Source organism: Eucyclogobius newberryi, unplaced genomic scaffold (assembly GCF_026437365.1).
Source record: "Eucyclogobius newberryi isolate DKJ021-1_F unplaced genomic scaffold, fEucNew1.0.hap1 SCAF_15, whole genome shotgun sequence".
NCBI lineage: Eukaryota > Metazoa > Chordata > Actinopteri > Gobiiformes > Gobiidae > Eucyclogobius > Eucyclogobius newberryi.
In genome coordinates, this window is record NW_027315779.1 from 17,482,133 (window position 1) to 17,499,966 (window position 17,834).

General features: G+C 39.5%; 1 protein-coding gene across 18 annotated transcripts in view; it reads right to left on the bottom strand.

The window, feature by feature from the left end:
- msi2b (musashi RNA-binding protein 2b) overlaps positions 1 to 17,834 on the bottom strand; it is a 293,043-nt gene that overhangs the window by 13,565 nt on the left and 261,644 nt on the right. For 12 of the 18 annotated variants that reach the window (XM_072446469.1, XM_072446468.1, XM_072446467.1 and 9 more), the window contains exon 12: positions 698 to 877. The exons of the other annotated variants lie outside the window; for them this stretch is intronic. In XM_072446469.1, the coding sequence (XP_072302570.1) occupies positions 698 to 877 (180 nt within the window). The remainder of the gene's footprint in view (positions 1 to 697; positions 878 to 17,834) is intronic. 18 annotated transcript variants of the gene reach the window in all.

Consider the following 17,834-nt stretch of genomic DNA (forward strand, 5'->3'; position numbering starts at 1 on the left):
GCATGGAGTTGGAAAAAGTTGAACCAAGAAGACCAGAATTAGCCAAGTGGTGTAGTGGTAACATTGATATACTGTACTTGTGTGTCTGTGACTTATTTGTTATGCAACACTAAGTACTTATGCTTCAGTTCTCTGCAAAGAGGTCTACATATCTCATATGTTCTAAACCTAAACTGCAGGTTGCTATTTAACTTGTATGTATAGAAATGCAACTAGCTACTACATCTAAAACTACTGCTAATGCATGCCAATAAAGTAATACCCGTATACAGTCTTCCTGATTGATTTTAGAAAGCTGGCAAGTTTGACAGAGCAGACAAACACATACACAAATGGAGAAAATGCTTTAAGACAAAATGTTAATACATTAAAGCAGGTCCAAAGGTTACAGTTCAGTCTGTGATTTCATTCTAAAGTAATCAATTTAACATAATATCATTTTCTGTGAGTAGATACTTGTTCACATGCAAATGAAAAATTACATTCTGTATGTGTCGGCCCCTAAAGTGCAAGCACGGGGCTGAAACACAGAAAGGAAAAGAAACATGCAGTGCTTTTTGTCAGTAATATATTGAAGACTGTTGTTTAGTTAATGAACAAAAAGAGAAGAGAATGTCAAAATAAAAGCATATTAGAAAGATGTCATGAGTCATACGTGAAGTCCAAAGAGGTGATGAGCAGGTGTGCAGATACAAACCTGGGTTCTTAAACTGATCCGGGCTGTGTAGGTGCTGGAGGGGGGAGTTGCAGGCGGAGGTGGCATGCTCACTGTGCAGCATCTGAGCCGCTTGGGGCCCCAGGGAGGCATAGTCAGCAAAGGAGCAGGGCCCCCCCCTCTGGTCACTGGGCGCAGAGTAAAACCCATAATCGGGGAGGCCTGGGAGATACAGTAGGGCACAAGGGAGGTGGAGGGAGGGACTCCATCATTGGGGAAATCAACTCTTTTATTTACTTTTTTATTTTAAACAGTCCAAGTCAAGTGAGTCCAAATTGAGTGTTTGAGTGGTGCGTCCCAGCGCTCTTGTGGTCCACGTGTACAGTGTGCATGAGTATAGCCCTCCCTGCCCTCCCCCCAGCAACTCCTGCCCCGTTAGACTTATTGTGTGTGTGTGAGACGCACAGCTGGATGGCACAGGTGTAAACTTTAGAAAAACACACAAACAAGCTTAAAAGCAACATTTTCAATGGCAAAAGTCAACACAATGAGAGCAGTTACGAATGTATTAACTTATATTAACATGTATTACTTTATCATGGTATGGACAAACACATGTATTTTCTTGAGGTGGTACAGACAGGAATATAATATCATTGTCCACTCTGGCGCTCAACCGTCCTGCCCACTTCAAAGTCTGCCATGGTTCTAAAAGTAAATTTCCTATTTATTTTTGACATAGGCATTTAGAAAAAAATATGTAATATTAAGAGTCTAAAGGCACAACAAAGGCTAAGCAGATTTGTGGAAATTAATGTTCAAAAAACACATTCAAAACAATAAATTCTTCATATTAATATCTTAGCAGTTAGTAACTTATAGGTTTAAAAAGTTTTAGACAGATTTTAAGTAGACAAATAGTTCTTGTGGTGTTTACATGCCAAGCAAGATTTCCAACATTTAACATTATATTTTTTACAGAAAGTCTATGTGAAATGTACTTCTGGAACTAAGCAGTGGGCGATCACCGTTAAGCTCCATATAAGCTGTGTGCTACGGCTTATACTTTACACCATAAAAATATAATGTTAGCATATGGAATTGAATTACCGCTACTGAATAACATTTTAAAGCACACGCCGACATCTTAAATTACTTATGTTCAGGACTAACTCGTAAAGACAATTCTGTTTGATTTTCCAAGACGCAGTAAAAGGCATGTAGCTACAGAAATAATCATGTTGTGAGATGCCTGACGACGGCCTGATGTGGCTTACATTTTGATTCATTGTAGCATGTCATTACCACACTAAGCTCAATGTATTTCTCATTTCAAAGCTATATTCTTGGCCAACATACCTTAAGAAAGATGTCAATTAGCACCAAAGAGACTCAAAGCAACAATCAATAATCCATTTAGAGCCTTTATTCTGACCCACAGAATCAGAAGATATTGTTATTTATTGATAACAGGAGTGCCCTAAGTGTTCGGAGCGCGTCCTTCTCTGGCCTCTTTGTACCGATCCCTCCTTTGACACAGACGGCGGATTATCAGCAGTTTAGCAAATGTCATTCAGCAATAAGTCTTGGTGACATTTATTGCTCGTCCCCTTAATCTGAGACAAGCTGCTCATATAAAGGAGTGCAATTAAAAGAATCGTCTCTCTCTCCGCACGGCTTTGATAACGTGGCTAATCTACTTGGGGTGACTCAGATTGGCAACTTTAACCATAGCTGGAATTCCCTTTGGCTTTGTGTGTTTTTTATTTGGTTCCTGGAGCGAGCATTAGCCCTTTTCAAAGGCACTTCACCTCCGCCTATTCACTATGAGGCAGTCCACTTGTGCCAAATGGAACGTAAGCCGGGGCCGTGTCTCGCGCTACGCCAGTGCTTTTTGTCACTCTGATCTTCGCGTGCCCACTCATCAAATTATAGGCTCCAAATACGGCAGGCTTCCCACGTAACGTCACATAATGGCTGACACATTGAACAAAGCTCAAGAACCAATCATTGCATTTACTTCACTTTGACAAATGTCAAAGCAAATTGATTGGCCTTGCTAATGAGAAGAACAGGATCAATCGAATATTTATAATAAAAGGGAAAAAACATTTGACAACAGCACAAGGGGTGTTATTGGAAATATGTGAGGAGTCCATCCAAAATGTGTCACCAGTTCGGATCAGAGAAGTGAGGCAGGAGCCAGGGCTGTCAGCGCTGAAAGAGTGCTGCCATAACGCTGTTTACACAGACGCATTTACTTTTGTACCCAGTGTTTGATTTCATTTTGCATAATGAGGAGGTAATAATACTGAATATACAGCTTTATACCATAATATGGAGAAGAATAACACTATTAATGCTAAATAAGAATGTATTATACAGAAAAAATTAAAAATGTTTGGGTGAGGCTGCAAATTCACATGTAAAATGCTAATTTATGTTAGATAATATCGTAAGAGAGTTATCTTATGAATAACTGTGAACAGTAAGGGTGAAATACCGTACTTAAAATAGATCATGAGAGTAATTTGAAGTACTATGAATACACCATGTATTTAAGAGAATATTGTCATTATCTATTTGATTAAACTCCAGACTATTGCACTTGATAATGGAACAAAACGCTACATTTCAGAGTTAAAATTGTGAGAAGTGACATCATTGTATGATTATTCAAGATTATTGTCACCTGTGAACTTCTCAATTCACTTGCATTCAAATTGTCGCAGCTTCACGTGTACGTTTCTCTACACTCTTTTACAATGCAGTGTTTTTTTCCTGAAGTTCGTGAGTTACAGGTGTGTTGTGGCAGGCTCATCTAAAACATGGCTGGCTTGTGTGGAGGCGGGCAGCTGGATCATTCTCGCTCTCTGTCTCTGTCAGAGCCATATATTTTCATCAGTGTCCACCTGATGCGGCGCACAGGACTGGACCGGGCAGAGCAGAGCGGGCTCACAGCTGCACCACTATCACCCATCATATCACCCACCGCCTGACTATTAATATTCACACAATCTATCCAGAACAATGGCCCTTTCTTGGACGCCTCTTTTTTTCCCCACTGGCCACTAATTGGGTGTAATTACTCATCTACAAAACAAATGAGTGTGTTAAGGTTGCCTTGGAGACTAGATCAGGGGACCCAACAGTGCGCATCGTTCGCGGGGCTTCATTTATACTGATAATTATCTGCCCATGCCCGCACTGCCACCGCCGCCTCCTGCTCCGGGTGACCAAAGCCACGGCGTGGCAATGGAACGGGGGTGTCTCGCAGTCATCTGTTACTGACATCATCGGGGTGGCACTCTTTAAGTGGATAAATGCCCTGAGCTCGGTCCCACTTTGCCAGGTGACTGCCTTTAAGGAGGATCCACGGAGCCTGAAAGCACTGCCGCTCCCGTTTAGCTCCGAGTTGGAAAATAAAACTAATCAGGCTGATGATAAAATATAGTGCTGCACAGTGGCCTGGAGAGAGTCTCGAATGGTTAAATATATGGTCAGGAGTTTGCAAGTTTGTGCAAAACTTTTTTACTTGCACCGTTAGTGATCCAGGTTTTAAGAACATTTGCAAGCATGCAGATATCTTCCTTAGTGACACGCCTTTCCAAGAACCACTGTGATATAGGACCTAAGTAGGGTTATCGCGAGTAAAAATTAGATACTGCGCCACTCTCCGGTGGTGCAGTGGTTAAGAGCGTTGAACCTGTGAGACGGCCCTCTCTCGTCACGTTTAACACTGCTGTACTGTCGAATAAACACTTTGGTCCAGAAATAAAGAAACTCAGATACTAATCGCTCATAAAACTAGTAACAAAACTATACTCATATGAGCAGGTAGTAATGCCCCCCAAAAAACACAAAAGAAAACACAAAAATCACATAAACAGGACAAAATGTGGTCTTTCCTGGACAGATTTAGGATGATTTTGACGTTTATCTGAAATAGTATAAGACAACATGGTCAAATAAAGAAAGTATTTTGTGTCAAAAATTAGTCCATTAATATTATTTTATAACTAAATGGGACATACACTCTTTTTAATGTCTTGTGCCTTTATTACTTGTTTTGTTCTCTCTCTGTGTTATGTTTCATTATGTTATGTTTATGTTACTGATGAAAAAAACTTGACCTTGACCTAAAAAAGAGCTTTAAAAAAAATATTATCGCCGTAGTATCAAATTCAAGGATATTCTTGGTATCAAAATCTGACAACACTAGACTTAAGAGACCCAATCCGGCCAAAATGGAGCGATTGAACAAAAGTAGTTGGTCACAAATATTGCAAGAAGAGAGGGACATGGCCTTGTCTTTTCTACTTTGAACTATTTTGAACAGAGCGTGGAATGTAAAACAGACCTAATCTAGCCCTCGTCTAGAGAAGGTCCAAATCCAGGCTCTGAACTTCAAACTACAAAGGTAGATACAAGAAACACATACATTAGGTTACATAAAGAAAAAGTTTGATACAAGATTACTGGACTGGCACTAGATGTCAATAGCACTATAAGTGTAGCTGTCATATACACTTTAATTTGAGTTTTCTTTTGGAAACAAAGGCCTTTACGCTTCCTGTGAGTCAGAGACAAAGTGCAGTTTAAGATGTGGATCAATGAAGTAGCGTGTTCTACTGCTGTGACTAGTTATTTTTGTAACACAGTGCGACTGGTTTTTCCCCCGAATTATTCACACTCCACAGTATCAGAGGCACAGAGCAGACTCCAGCGCTCTGAACGCTAAAATCACATCTACAGCGACATGACCATGAAAGATCCACCAGTGTGTTGGATAATACCATCTGCTCCAGCCTCCTAGAGAGATACATTAAACAACACTCTGTCTGTACAATGCACCTCATTCTGCATCATGGGACCAAACAGTTTTAGCAATATGGAGTCAGTGACACAAACCGTAAACATTTCACCCATTTATCATTTTTAATATGACTGAATTTTGGGAATACTGAGACATCTCGTTTATATTCATGTGATGTGATTATACAATACACAATTTTAGAGACACGATTATTGAGAAAAGAAACATTCAACTTTTACATGATTATTGCCACAATGAAAACAACAACTGTGGAAATCTTAATTAACTTTTATTCACATTGTCAAACTTTCTGAATGGAAAACGGTGGCAATTCAACAAACGGACAAATAAAAGAGCACTTTACATTAAGGTTTACTTTTTTAGGGTGTAGCTTCAGTATAAATCACCTTTTATTTGCTTCTATAATATTCACAATTTTAATGTTTTACTTCTTATGTGATTATATTCTGTCACAAGTTTTCCAAAACAATATATACTTTTTAATCAATATTTTGTTTATTTACAGAATACACTATAGTTTCTTTTTGTGACACACTGTTTACTGTCTCAGGGTTTAATAACAAAAATCATATGTGAAACGTTCCTTATGCGGTAATCTTTACACTTGTGGGGTTGTTTATCTTCTAAAAGTAAAAGCCTTTTCTTTTTCCAACAATATTCTGCGATGCCTTTACGTCCTCACCTTGTCTGTCTCTCTCAACCATCATTCCCGTGATGAAAATGATCTGCCTGATACAACAATAAAAAATCTGGATAACAAAAGCAGCATATGCGATCCAAACAATAGTATTAGCAAAACTGGCAGATTAATCCATTCACACGCTCCACAAAGCAGCCCTGTTGAATACATATGAATTAGCCTGCTCTTTCTGCAGTCAACAAACGGGCCGTTCTGGGAATAGGCGCTTATAAAAATCTATTCCCAACGGTTGATTTTCTCATATCTGCATGGAGCAAGTCAGTCCCCTGTCGCCCCCTGCGCCAACCCCTCGGAGGCCATCAAACCACATCACTCCCGCACAAGATGTCAATAAACCTGACATGGCTGCTTCTCAAATTAGCTTTGAATCTTAGTGCTGTACCATAATTAGCTTCCCCCCATTTTCACCAATGTCATTTAAAAATAGCGTGAAAGGAAAAGGAGTAACAGCTCTTTTGCTGTCTAGCCTTGCCTTCACTTTCCATTTGAAATAATCTTTTCTGAATGAATGGCTGAGTAATTAACAGCACTAGACACACTATTCAGAGAGCACCGGCATTTCATAAATAATACATATTTAATGTCTTGTCATTTTGTGTTCACAGAAGCTTAGCTAATGAATTTTAACAGATGATTTCTTTGTGCATTTACACATGCATACTCAGGCTTGTGCTTTTTAAAAATGATTGTCTAACTTCATTTTATGCCTTCATCTCTTCACTGATGGACAAACGGAACGGAGCTATTGATTCGTATGTTCCTATCTGGGCATTGGTTGAGGAGGAGTTACATCAGGGTGAAGCACTGACACTGGAACAATATGCAACAGTGTGGTAAACCAGTGCAAGTCGTTTGCTTCTGAGGCGAGGTGCGGGGCTGCGGAGACGTGAATGCAGATTTGGCCCTGTGCGGCTCTCCTCAGGTCCAGCCGCAGAAAGGCCAGGCAGTTATCGACAGTCGGCCCAGATTATCCCATTGTGAAGAGGCACACAGCTGACAGCGCTGGCCTTTTGCTTTGGACACACCATTTTTTTCTCAGACATGCCTGGTCAAGCCTGTATGGAGCGAAGAAGAGCCCACGAGCGACACTGCTAGCATTTAATGACCGCAGTGAATTATGTCTGATATCGCTCAGACCCATAATATGTCCAATCACAATTGTAACTTTTTAGAATTGAAGAATCGTGCTTAGATTTTGGAATCAAGAAACGCTTACAACAATGATTTGTCTCTCTGCTCCCTCACAGTTTCGTGACCCTCTTTGAAAGGAGGAAAATATTTAGTACAATGCAATAAATAGAAAAACAGAACAGACATAAATGGAGTAATCAACAATGTTCAATGTTTTTTAAATTATGATGCAGCCCCAGGGCGACAAAACAATGAGCCCTGAGCATATTGACAAATGGTAAATCGTCCTTCTGGGTGGCTCTATAGTGAGAATAAATTTGTCTTTCACTTTTTAAAACGGACGAGTTTTTGGTTTGGACAAATTTAATGTGGACAATTTCAACCAATAATGAAAAAAGTATTTCAATCACTGAAAGAAGCACATTAAAGGGAGATTGAAGTTGAAGTTATTCTTGAAAGCCATCTCTGTCTTATATGCCTAATATTATTTCTAAGTATAGCAGGTTTTCCTATACGGCCTTACACTGACTTGCATCATGGTATTATGGTCCTACTTACGGCACATCCACCTGATCGGCTCAGTGCCCACAAAATGTCTGTCTGCTTCAAATTCCATAAACACTGCTTCTGCCAGGGCTGCTTCCTCTTCTAAGAGCCTGGAACAATTGATTTGTTTACAGTACTCCCCTACAACATATATCATCAAAGTTTACTTACCACTTCCATGTGGATTAGCACAGTGCCACATTTACTGTGAATTTAACTACACTGCTTGTGAATGCAAATCCCTAGATTAGATGATTTTTATTTACCAATTATGTTTAACCATTAATACAATTTTATTTCAAATTAGAAGATATATGCATGAAGGCACATCCAACTTGGATTTATGCCAATGTAATTATATTGACTAAACTAAAATATTATTACTGTTTTTAAACTCTTATTAGTCACCAAATAGAGCAGCTTCTTCTTAATAAAAAACAAGATAAAAAGAGGGTTAATTTTGGATAGCAGCAAATATATATGAAATAAATTAAATGTGAGGTCTTGTCTAGTCTCTGTTTCGTGGCCCCCCAACTCGTCTAGTCTGTGATTGCACTTGGTTAAGCTTTTGAGAGATTATTCAAAATACCTTATTGTCAATGGAGCTACATTCCACGACGAGTCGCCTTACTTAAAGGCGTAATGGACAATTTTCCAGCGATTTGAGAACTCAGGCGGAAGTGCAATGCGCACTTCCCCGTGCGGACTGATACAACACACACGTGCGTTTGTTTATTAGCGCGACGGAGCGCATCACATCTCTCGTCTCCCGTAGATTTCCACCTTCTTCTGCGTCAGCTCGAACTGTCTTTCTCCGTCTTCATTTTGTCCCGTACACTGAGGGAACTATATTATGATAGATCCATGCGCTTAGACACGCGGAAACGTGCTGCTCATGGGGACGAGCCGCACGTGAGCGGTAGGTGCGTTTTATGATTGATACGTGGCAGGACTAACGCCACGAGGAAATAAGACTCAGATTAAGGCCAAAAAAATCGTCCATTCAACCTTTAAGCGTGTGACAAACGCGGTGCAGTGTTCTCCAACAGACAGAGTGTGGTCCCCTGGAGGGCAGAACGCTCCTGTCCCAGAGGCCTTCGCTGCAGCCTGGAGCATCTGCTCCACACAGCTGTGAGCCGCGCCTGGGCCCCGCACAGGGACATGCTGCCCTCTGCAGTGCCACACCTCTCCCTGAGTCCACACTCACACGGAACACACTTGGCACTTTGGGTTGTGATGTTAAACCAAAAGTTCTACAACACACACATTTTTCATTCTCAAATAAATCCAACCCCTTAATGGTGAGTTAAGAACACAGCACTATGTTTGTGCGAGCCAATATAATAACTTCTGACCAGCTAATGCCAAAACCTGAAGCTGATCTTAAAGGTGGTATGGACGATTTTTTTCAGCAATTTTTATCATATTTCCTCGTGGCGTGGATAAATCATTTGTCCTGCCACGTATCAATCATAAAACGTACCTACCGCTCACCTGCAGTCGCGTGCGGTTCGTGCTCACGTTTCCGCGTGCCTAAGCGCATGGATCTATCATAATATAGTTCCCTCAGTGTACGGGGCAAAATGAAGACGGAGAAAGACAGTTCGAGCTGACGCAGAAGTGGACAGAAATCTACGGGAGACGAGCGATGCGATGCGCTCCGTTGCGCTAATAGACAAACGCACGTGTGTGTTGTATCAGTCCGCACGGGGGAGTGCGCATGCGCATACCACCTTTAACACTTGAAATGGTCTGAAGACTCTGAAGACCATTTCAAGACCACCCCATGACACAGAGGTATTGGAGCTGAGAGGGTAATTATTAAGAATGAAAAAGACTTTCAATGGGTACATCTGCTAATTCTTTATTAGTTATTAGGCAATCAATTTTATTTTTTCATGCCATCTCTCGTATAACTATATGAATAACTGTTGGTGTTGTAAAACTTTTGACCGGCGTGTACATGTAAAGCACTTGTGGCCTCAGAGCAGAGATTAACATCGGGACAAATAGACCTGAGCTTACAAAGAGCCATATTGATTTAGCTGAGAGCAGCAGCCAATCACGCGCAGCGCTTCCAGGCACCATCGCATCACACACGCCTTATTTGGACTACATTGATAATGATCTTAATTTGGAAATGTCTGTCACACGAGCTGCTGTCTTTTTTCAGAGGAGAAAAGAGATAAAAGAGAGGAGCGAGTTTGTGGATAACAAAGGAAAGGTGGGTTGAGCCAAACACTGACATTCAAGTATTTTCTAGTGTTCAACTAAGTGAAACCTATGGCAAGAATAGTATACTTCCGACTAGTAATGTGAGTAGCCATAATAAGACGCCGTATGATCGAAATTCTTCCAAATTATGTCCAAAAAAGAAAAGCATAATGTTACATATGAATATAATGTTACATGTGAATATAACAGGGAAAAAAATGGGGAAAAACGTTTCAGCTTTTTGGTCTTGGAAAAAAATAAAATAATTGCCACACAGGGTTTGCATGTACATTGGATTTGCTTTTTTGGTTGGTAATTTATTGTACATTTTGCATTGCTTCAGTGTCTGGACAGGGATATATTCAAACCAAAAACATGGCTCATATTATAATATGTCTTGCTATCAAATCAAATCAAATCAAATCAATTTATTTTTGTAAGGCCCAAAATCACAACAACAGTTGCCTCTGAGGGCCACAGGGAGAAATGAATCAACAATGTCTGTGGTGGCGATGAAGTCAGACAATGTCTGTGGTGGCGAGGGACGATGTCCCAGGGTCCTCTGTCCTTAGACTCTCCTTCTCGGCCAGGAAAAACTACAAAAAAAACCTCTTTGGGAAAAAAGCGTAGAAACCTGGAGGAGTTCCAGTGAAGGAGAGATCCGACTCTCACAGACGGACAGACGGACACGAGGAGACTGGAGCTGGACCCACTCTTCAGGCAGATGAGGGACCGTCGGAGTCGAGCAGGACCCACTCTTCAGGCAGATGAGGGACCGTCGGAGGCGAACTGGACCCACTCCTCAGGCAGATGAGGGGCCGTGGGAGGCGAGCTGGACCCACTCTTCAGGTAGATGAGGCACCGTCGGAGGCGAGCTGGACCCACTCTTCAGGCAGATGTACTATGCAAGTGGCCAAAGTGGATACTGGGACTGACTGAGTTTATAATGAGTAACAATAAAAAAAGCTACCATCATTTGGCTAATGATAATATCAAGCCATGAACTAATCCATATCTTTTAACTTGCTTTAGAAAGGCTTTAGAAAAACAAAATGATAGGCCTCCGTTGCCGCTCACATACATTCTCCTCAGCAGCTGAGTTTGTGCACAACACTGACTAAACATAGCCAATTTGAGCATCGCACACCTGAGTCCAGGCTTGCACACGGCCCTCCCTCTCTCTCTCAGACGTCTAAAAGTAGCAGAATGTGTACACTGCAGGTAAGGCCCACATCTAAGCGTGACATTTGAGCTGTGCTGAAGGCTCACAGGGACACAGAACACTCCAGCAGAGTGGAGTGACACCTGTGAAGTTCACTCTGTCACCTGCATCTGCATCACCTGCATTTTACCGCCTTTCATCTGCCAAGCACATAGCAGCGCCAAACACGTCAGAAGACTTAAGATGGAGAGCGCTGACAGGATGCAGCAGGCATTCATGGAGGAACATTGTTGTTGTATTGTATGTATGTATGCAGTTTGTTCTTTGTAAACTCAACAACCGTAATAAAGCATGCATACATATCTAATAACTACTGATTCTTTCCTTGACTATGGGAGGAAATGTGTTCTCAACGGGTGAGACGATGCAGGTGAACAGGACAAAAAATCTAATTAACCTTGGGGCCCTTTACGATATTCTAACATCAAGAATATAAATGATTGATCCACTGACTTTGGAAAGAGGGGTGAGATAGGGCTGTGTCTGGTCACCCCTCTTGTTCGGTTTGTACTTTAAACCATTGGCCCGATATATTAGATAGAAACAATTCCTGGCGTTACAATTTACGAGATAGAACAAAGCAGATGCTGTCTTATTGTTTCTGACCAAGACAGAGCTTTTCATACGTAAAGTGATGCATTTCCTTGATAATATTGGCCAAAAGTCTGGATACAAACTTTTAAAATTCTATATGACTGGCAATCCCCTTTGACAGTTAGAATGAACAACCAATTTAAATGGCAAATAGAACCTCCCAAATAATACGTGTGGTTTTCTACAAGGACCTGTCAAACATTTTAGGGAAAAAACTATACGTCCCTTTTTTCCTCTATAAAGAAAGACCTTGAAAAATGGAACCTGATTCCATATTTTAGTCTAAGCGGAAGTCAAATGTGTGACCACTGACCACTGTTTTGTCTGTAGTGTTTTGCCTTAAAGCTGCCTTTCTTTCCTGTAGAACAATCTAGGAGCAAAGTTGTTAATGTATAATCAATGTGTCTTAATTATTTATGCATGAATGTAAACAGGAATAGCCAAAATATGAAATAAAGATTCCCTGGAGAACATTAAAAGCTGGTCGAGAACCTGCAACTTCAAAAGCTGTTTATGGTGCTCGGGCCCTGTCTGGTGTAGTGCCACAGAGTCTAAAATATACCTTGTCATCACCCGGGCTGGACTGTCAGAGAGAGAGAGAGAAAAGGTGAGAGAGAGAAAGGGAAAGAGAGAACGCAATGCTATTTTGTGCGTTGGCCTCTACAGGCACAATCAAAGTGCCCTCTGCCAAAATGTCTCCCAAGTTTAAAGGCAGCTCGGTGCATTTACCTGTGACAAATGGTGCACAAGGAGACTGTTTAGAACGGTCGATGAGGTTTTTCACGTGTTCAAGCTGCTTTGTCTAGTCTGCGCTATAACTGCCCAAAACTGCAAAAGGAGCAATTTAACTGACAACATTGGTACATTATTATGAATCTAAAACCGGGGTATAGTATAAGTATAGTATAAGATTGCGATTACATTTGCAATTTATGTTCTAATACAATTCTGTTCAAAGTTGGACTGAAATGGGCCACTAAACTGAAAAACGAATAAAATAAATAGTTGTGGAGGAAATTATGGTACTTTTGTCAATTTGCTTCAATTGCAGTTAATCTTGCAGCCCAATTCATGCAGCTTTGCCTAATGTCAGAATTGTTCAAATCTATGTTTGTTCTATCATTTTAAATATTGAGGGGTGAAAATCAGGGTTGACATTTAGGGACACAGGAGAAACACTGGAGCTTTTTATTAAAGCCCTTGACATTTTATTTTGTGAACTGTAGCCTTTTTATTAAAGCTCATTTAAATAAACACAATTATTCTGGTTGGATATGATGGCATTTTTTTTATTATTTCATAATGTATACTTACTTTCTTCATTTTGATCATACAGGTAATTATATTAGTAACCTTTGGGCTGTATTCAGACAATATTATGTCAATCCAGGAGAAATATCCTTAAACCCTTAAATGCTACTTCTGTAAATTTCGCATATGTTCAAAACAACATTCACAAAATTAAATTTCAATATGTTACCCACCTCTATCACATAGTATAACAAATGTTTGGAATAATGATTTAAAATGAATAATGAACCAATATGATGTATATTTAAAAGTGAATGTAATGACACTACAGTTTTCCTGTTGCTCAGTGAGAACTGCAGGTGGAGTCAAAGCCCACCTCTATGCGCCTCATCTCCCTCTAAAATCACTCTTTAAATGATGGACACACAATCCAAACCTCTCTGTTCCCTATCCGTGGTCTGATTTTAGCCCTGCGCGTGCTACAAATGAATTCACAGCATCGAGGTGCGGAGCGTCCTCGAACGACAAGACAGGAAGGTCAAACAGTCTGTGTCCTCTGTTCTGTTCTGCGCTGCATGGCTGTACCAGAGAAGAAGGAGAAGCTGAGCACATCACTCTTTGGAGTATGCTATTAGCACTATTGAAAACACTACAATAAATCATCCGCAAATCGAAATCAATCATTTTTGATGGGCTAAAAATACACCGGGCTGAGAGCTATTGACTGCAGCTGCGGCAGGCTATTGTGAGACAGATATTTGTGAAGGCTTATACAAGAAATAGTGAGTTAATGACTAGGAATAATGGTAATAATAGCATCATAATACGCTAATAGGTGTATTGAGATTGTATTTGAGCTTATTTTGAGACGCTCTAAGACAGCGCAAGGAAATTACAAAGCCATATATTTTAAAGTGCTTTGTTAAAACAGTCTAAAAGTGGCCATGATGTCAGTGTTTACCAGTCTAACCCTTCATCTTCGTCACCCTCCTCCAAACCCTGTGGTTCATAATCATTTACTTGTCTCTTCCTCCATTTGCAGCTGTCAGAATTAAACTGTACATAATGGCTGCTATCACGTCTTGCTTGCTTCCTGGCTGCTGCCGACGACACCAACCCGCAAATCAACATTCCTGCTCCTTAGTGATGTTTTAGTGCAATTGTTCCCAGTAAATTGTTTGTTTTGAAAATGTAGAATGGTAGAGACCAAAGTGAGGAAAAGAGCAACTGATTGGTTTCAGCCTGTTGAAACTTGAATTCAATTCAAATGAGGACAGGGGGTAAAGAAAACACGTGGATGAAAGGGTTTGTACAAAAATGTTGTGTTATTCAATTCAAGGTCAAGAAAGGTACAATCACTCTATCCAACAAAACTGTGTTCATTTGAAATAGTTGAACATCAGATTAAGTATTCATAGATTAGGATCTCAGGACATGTTTATTTTACAGTCACGCCGTATCAACACAGAATTGGATAAGAAGGATTTCGGCTAATTTGCTCCAAATCTATGGAACAAAACAATGTAAAAAATGTGATAATCTTTTGCCATTTGATGAAGTTAAGGCAAACGTTAAAGATTACCCACAACATTATTCCATATTGTATGGGATATTGTGTATAAATTATTGATGGTTTTATTTTGATATTCAGTACTTTTTATAAGTGTGTTTTGTGAACATAGGGTAGCCATGAAAAGGAGCGTTTTTCTCATCGAGGTCTTCCCCTGTATTTAACCTTATTCTGCCCACTTGTGCCTCTTTTTGTCATGGATCAGCACTTCTGTTGTAAAGGCACTTCCAATCCAGGAAAATCTCACTGCTAAAAGATGCTCTAAAGTAGATTGATTTGTGTAAAATGTTCAATGTTCATGTTACCAACAAGTCAACAACGCACCAATTCCCTCTCGAGGTCGGCAGCCCTATGTTAACTAATAAAAGTGGAAGGAGGATTACATTGGATGATGGTGCCCAGGTGGGCTTCTGGAAGGTGAATAAATAAAATAAAATAAAAACAACAATCCCAGGTGCACACTGTATTTTGATTGATGATATATCATTGTTTAAAGCCTTAAAAATGTGTTTAGTTTTAGAATACTGAATATTGCATTACCTTTATATTGAGTAGCATTATATAGTATGTATCACTGATAATAAAATAAATAATTGCACTTGTACAGATTGAAGCCTAAATGAAATTAATAAATATAGCAATGTATTCCTTTGATTTTATAAAAGAAAGAAAACGGTATTCCGAATACAACCAAATAAAAGAGAGTAAGTGTACTGACAGTTACACAGTTACAAAAAAATTGGCCAGGTAAACATTGTAAATCAGAATCTGATTTGCCTGGTAAAATAAAGGTAACAATACAGTACTCTGAATACCTATTTTCAGCACATGTTTTTAGTTACTACTCAACACTGTAGCATAATGACATGCTAATTACAACATTAATACACTAACCAAAAGAACATTTTGTAGGATTTGCCTAAATTGGTGATTGCTAAATATTGCTAAAGTACATCCCAGTCTTGTAATATGTTGTTATCAAAATGGATATTGGATTTTGAATGTAATAGCTTCTATTATGTGTCATTTTTATTCTTTACTGTTCATGACGTATGCTTGACGACCATGGCATCTTTATTTACCCTTTGCACAGCATTTAGCATTTCTTTTATTGTGCATGTACCGCTATTGAAAATGTTTTCTACTACTAGAGTGAGACAATGCTATAAAGCAGACAAGAAAACTTCTATTGAGGAAGGTGCACTATGTATCAATAAAGTTTATATTTATCTTTCTATCTATCTATCTATCTATCTATCTATCAGCCTGGAATGTTCCACAGTATGACATTAAACTATCTAGATATCTTGCATTCATTATATTATGGTCATAATAAAAATCACTGAAAAACATCCTTTACTCAGATTTGACCTGTAACTCGGCCTTGTTCCAGCCCTTCATAAAGATTATAACTTAATTTAATGCCATACTGTGAAACATTCCAGGCAAAGCAATAACATCTCCATGGACACAAGCAGGGGGCAGACTGTCCACCAAAAAGTACAGATTTAAAAGAATTAAAAATAGAAGTAAGGGAATAAAATAAGTGTACAATGTCTTATGGTCCATCTATAACCATCACACACCATCCAAGGCTCACTTCACACAACACACATTTGGACTGGCTCAATATTAAGACATACACGTCTAAAATACACAAATCATTTAAAAAGTGTAAAAAGCTAAAAGGTAGAATTAACTGGCTGTTAGCTTGTGTAATATTTCTGCATGTAAATTATAACCTGGGGTTTTTAGACGAGAGAAGCCTCTAAAGTTAAGTGATTAAGCGAAAGAGCAATTAATATCAAAACCTAGATTTCACTTGGCTTCATGATTTCCCCCAGAGTGTGTTTGAAAGGCACCAGAAGCAACAGTTACAGCTACCACAGAGCCAGCACAGTGATGCAGCCAGTGTATGCAATGTTTAGAGTTGATATGAAGTTCAAACTCAAGTCTTGGGCCTCAGACTATCAGATATTACAGTGTGAATTCATGTTCTGAGTAAACACAGAAACTAAAGTGACACTGAAGCAAACGCATCTTTGAAAACATCAGTGGACCACCTATCAGGAGCTTACACAACTACCAGAAACTTTCAAGTCAAAGGCCGTAGGATCAAATTGTTTAGTAACTACTGTATTGCAAACAATATGATGATAGCAAACACATTTAAGTGTAATATTATATTGTGTGGACAAGTAATAGTAAAGCTTTGTGTAGTATAGACCCTTTAAAAGTTTGTAAACAAGTACAAGCAAAAGTCAAGTTGAACATCCATCCATCCATCCATTTTCTATCGCTTGTTCCCTTTCGGGGTCATGGGTGACTGCAGCCAATCCCAGTGACTTCGGGCCTTAGGCGGGGTACACCCTGGACAGTGGCCAACTCGTCGCAGGGCCAACACAGAGACATAGACATTACAGACAGCCATTCACTCTCAAATTCATTCACTAGGGCCAATTTAGAGTCACCAATTTAACCTAACACATGCATGTCTTTGGACGGTGGGAGGAACCCGGAGAGAACCCACGGTAACATGGGGAGGACATGCAGACTCCACCCAGAGAGATCATGTGATGTTGGTCTGGTCCGAGAATCAAACCCATGATCTCCTTCTTGGGAGGCAAAAGCGCTAACCGCCTTTGCCACCGTTCACCCAAGTGGAACCTAATGTGATTTAAAGTAAGGATTATCAGCAAAAATCATAAAATGTGAAAAATCAAGATGGTTTTGGTAAAAAAAAGAATGTGAAAGTAATGTCAGAGCATCGTTAGGAAACATAACATACACATGACTTTTTTGATAAAGGTAAAATATATTTTTTAGGTTTTACTGCCAAAATACTCACTATAATTCCCTATAGCCACTGATTTATTACATAAATACAATATATTATAACACAAATACTAATGTTTATTTTGTTAAAATTCAATTTGTGAGCTTATCATATAGTATTTTTCACTGCTTTTATAACAAATCTGGAATATCTGGAATTTTGAAAATGTTGCTGACAGAAGATTTTAAAGGGTCTGTACTGATTTTAAACATGTTGAGTAGATTAAGAATATCCGAATTGTCTTCTTGATTTGAATTGTTTTGTTTTTCATCAAGGAA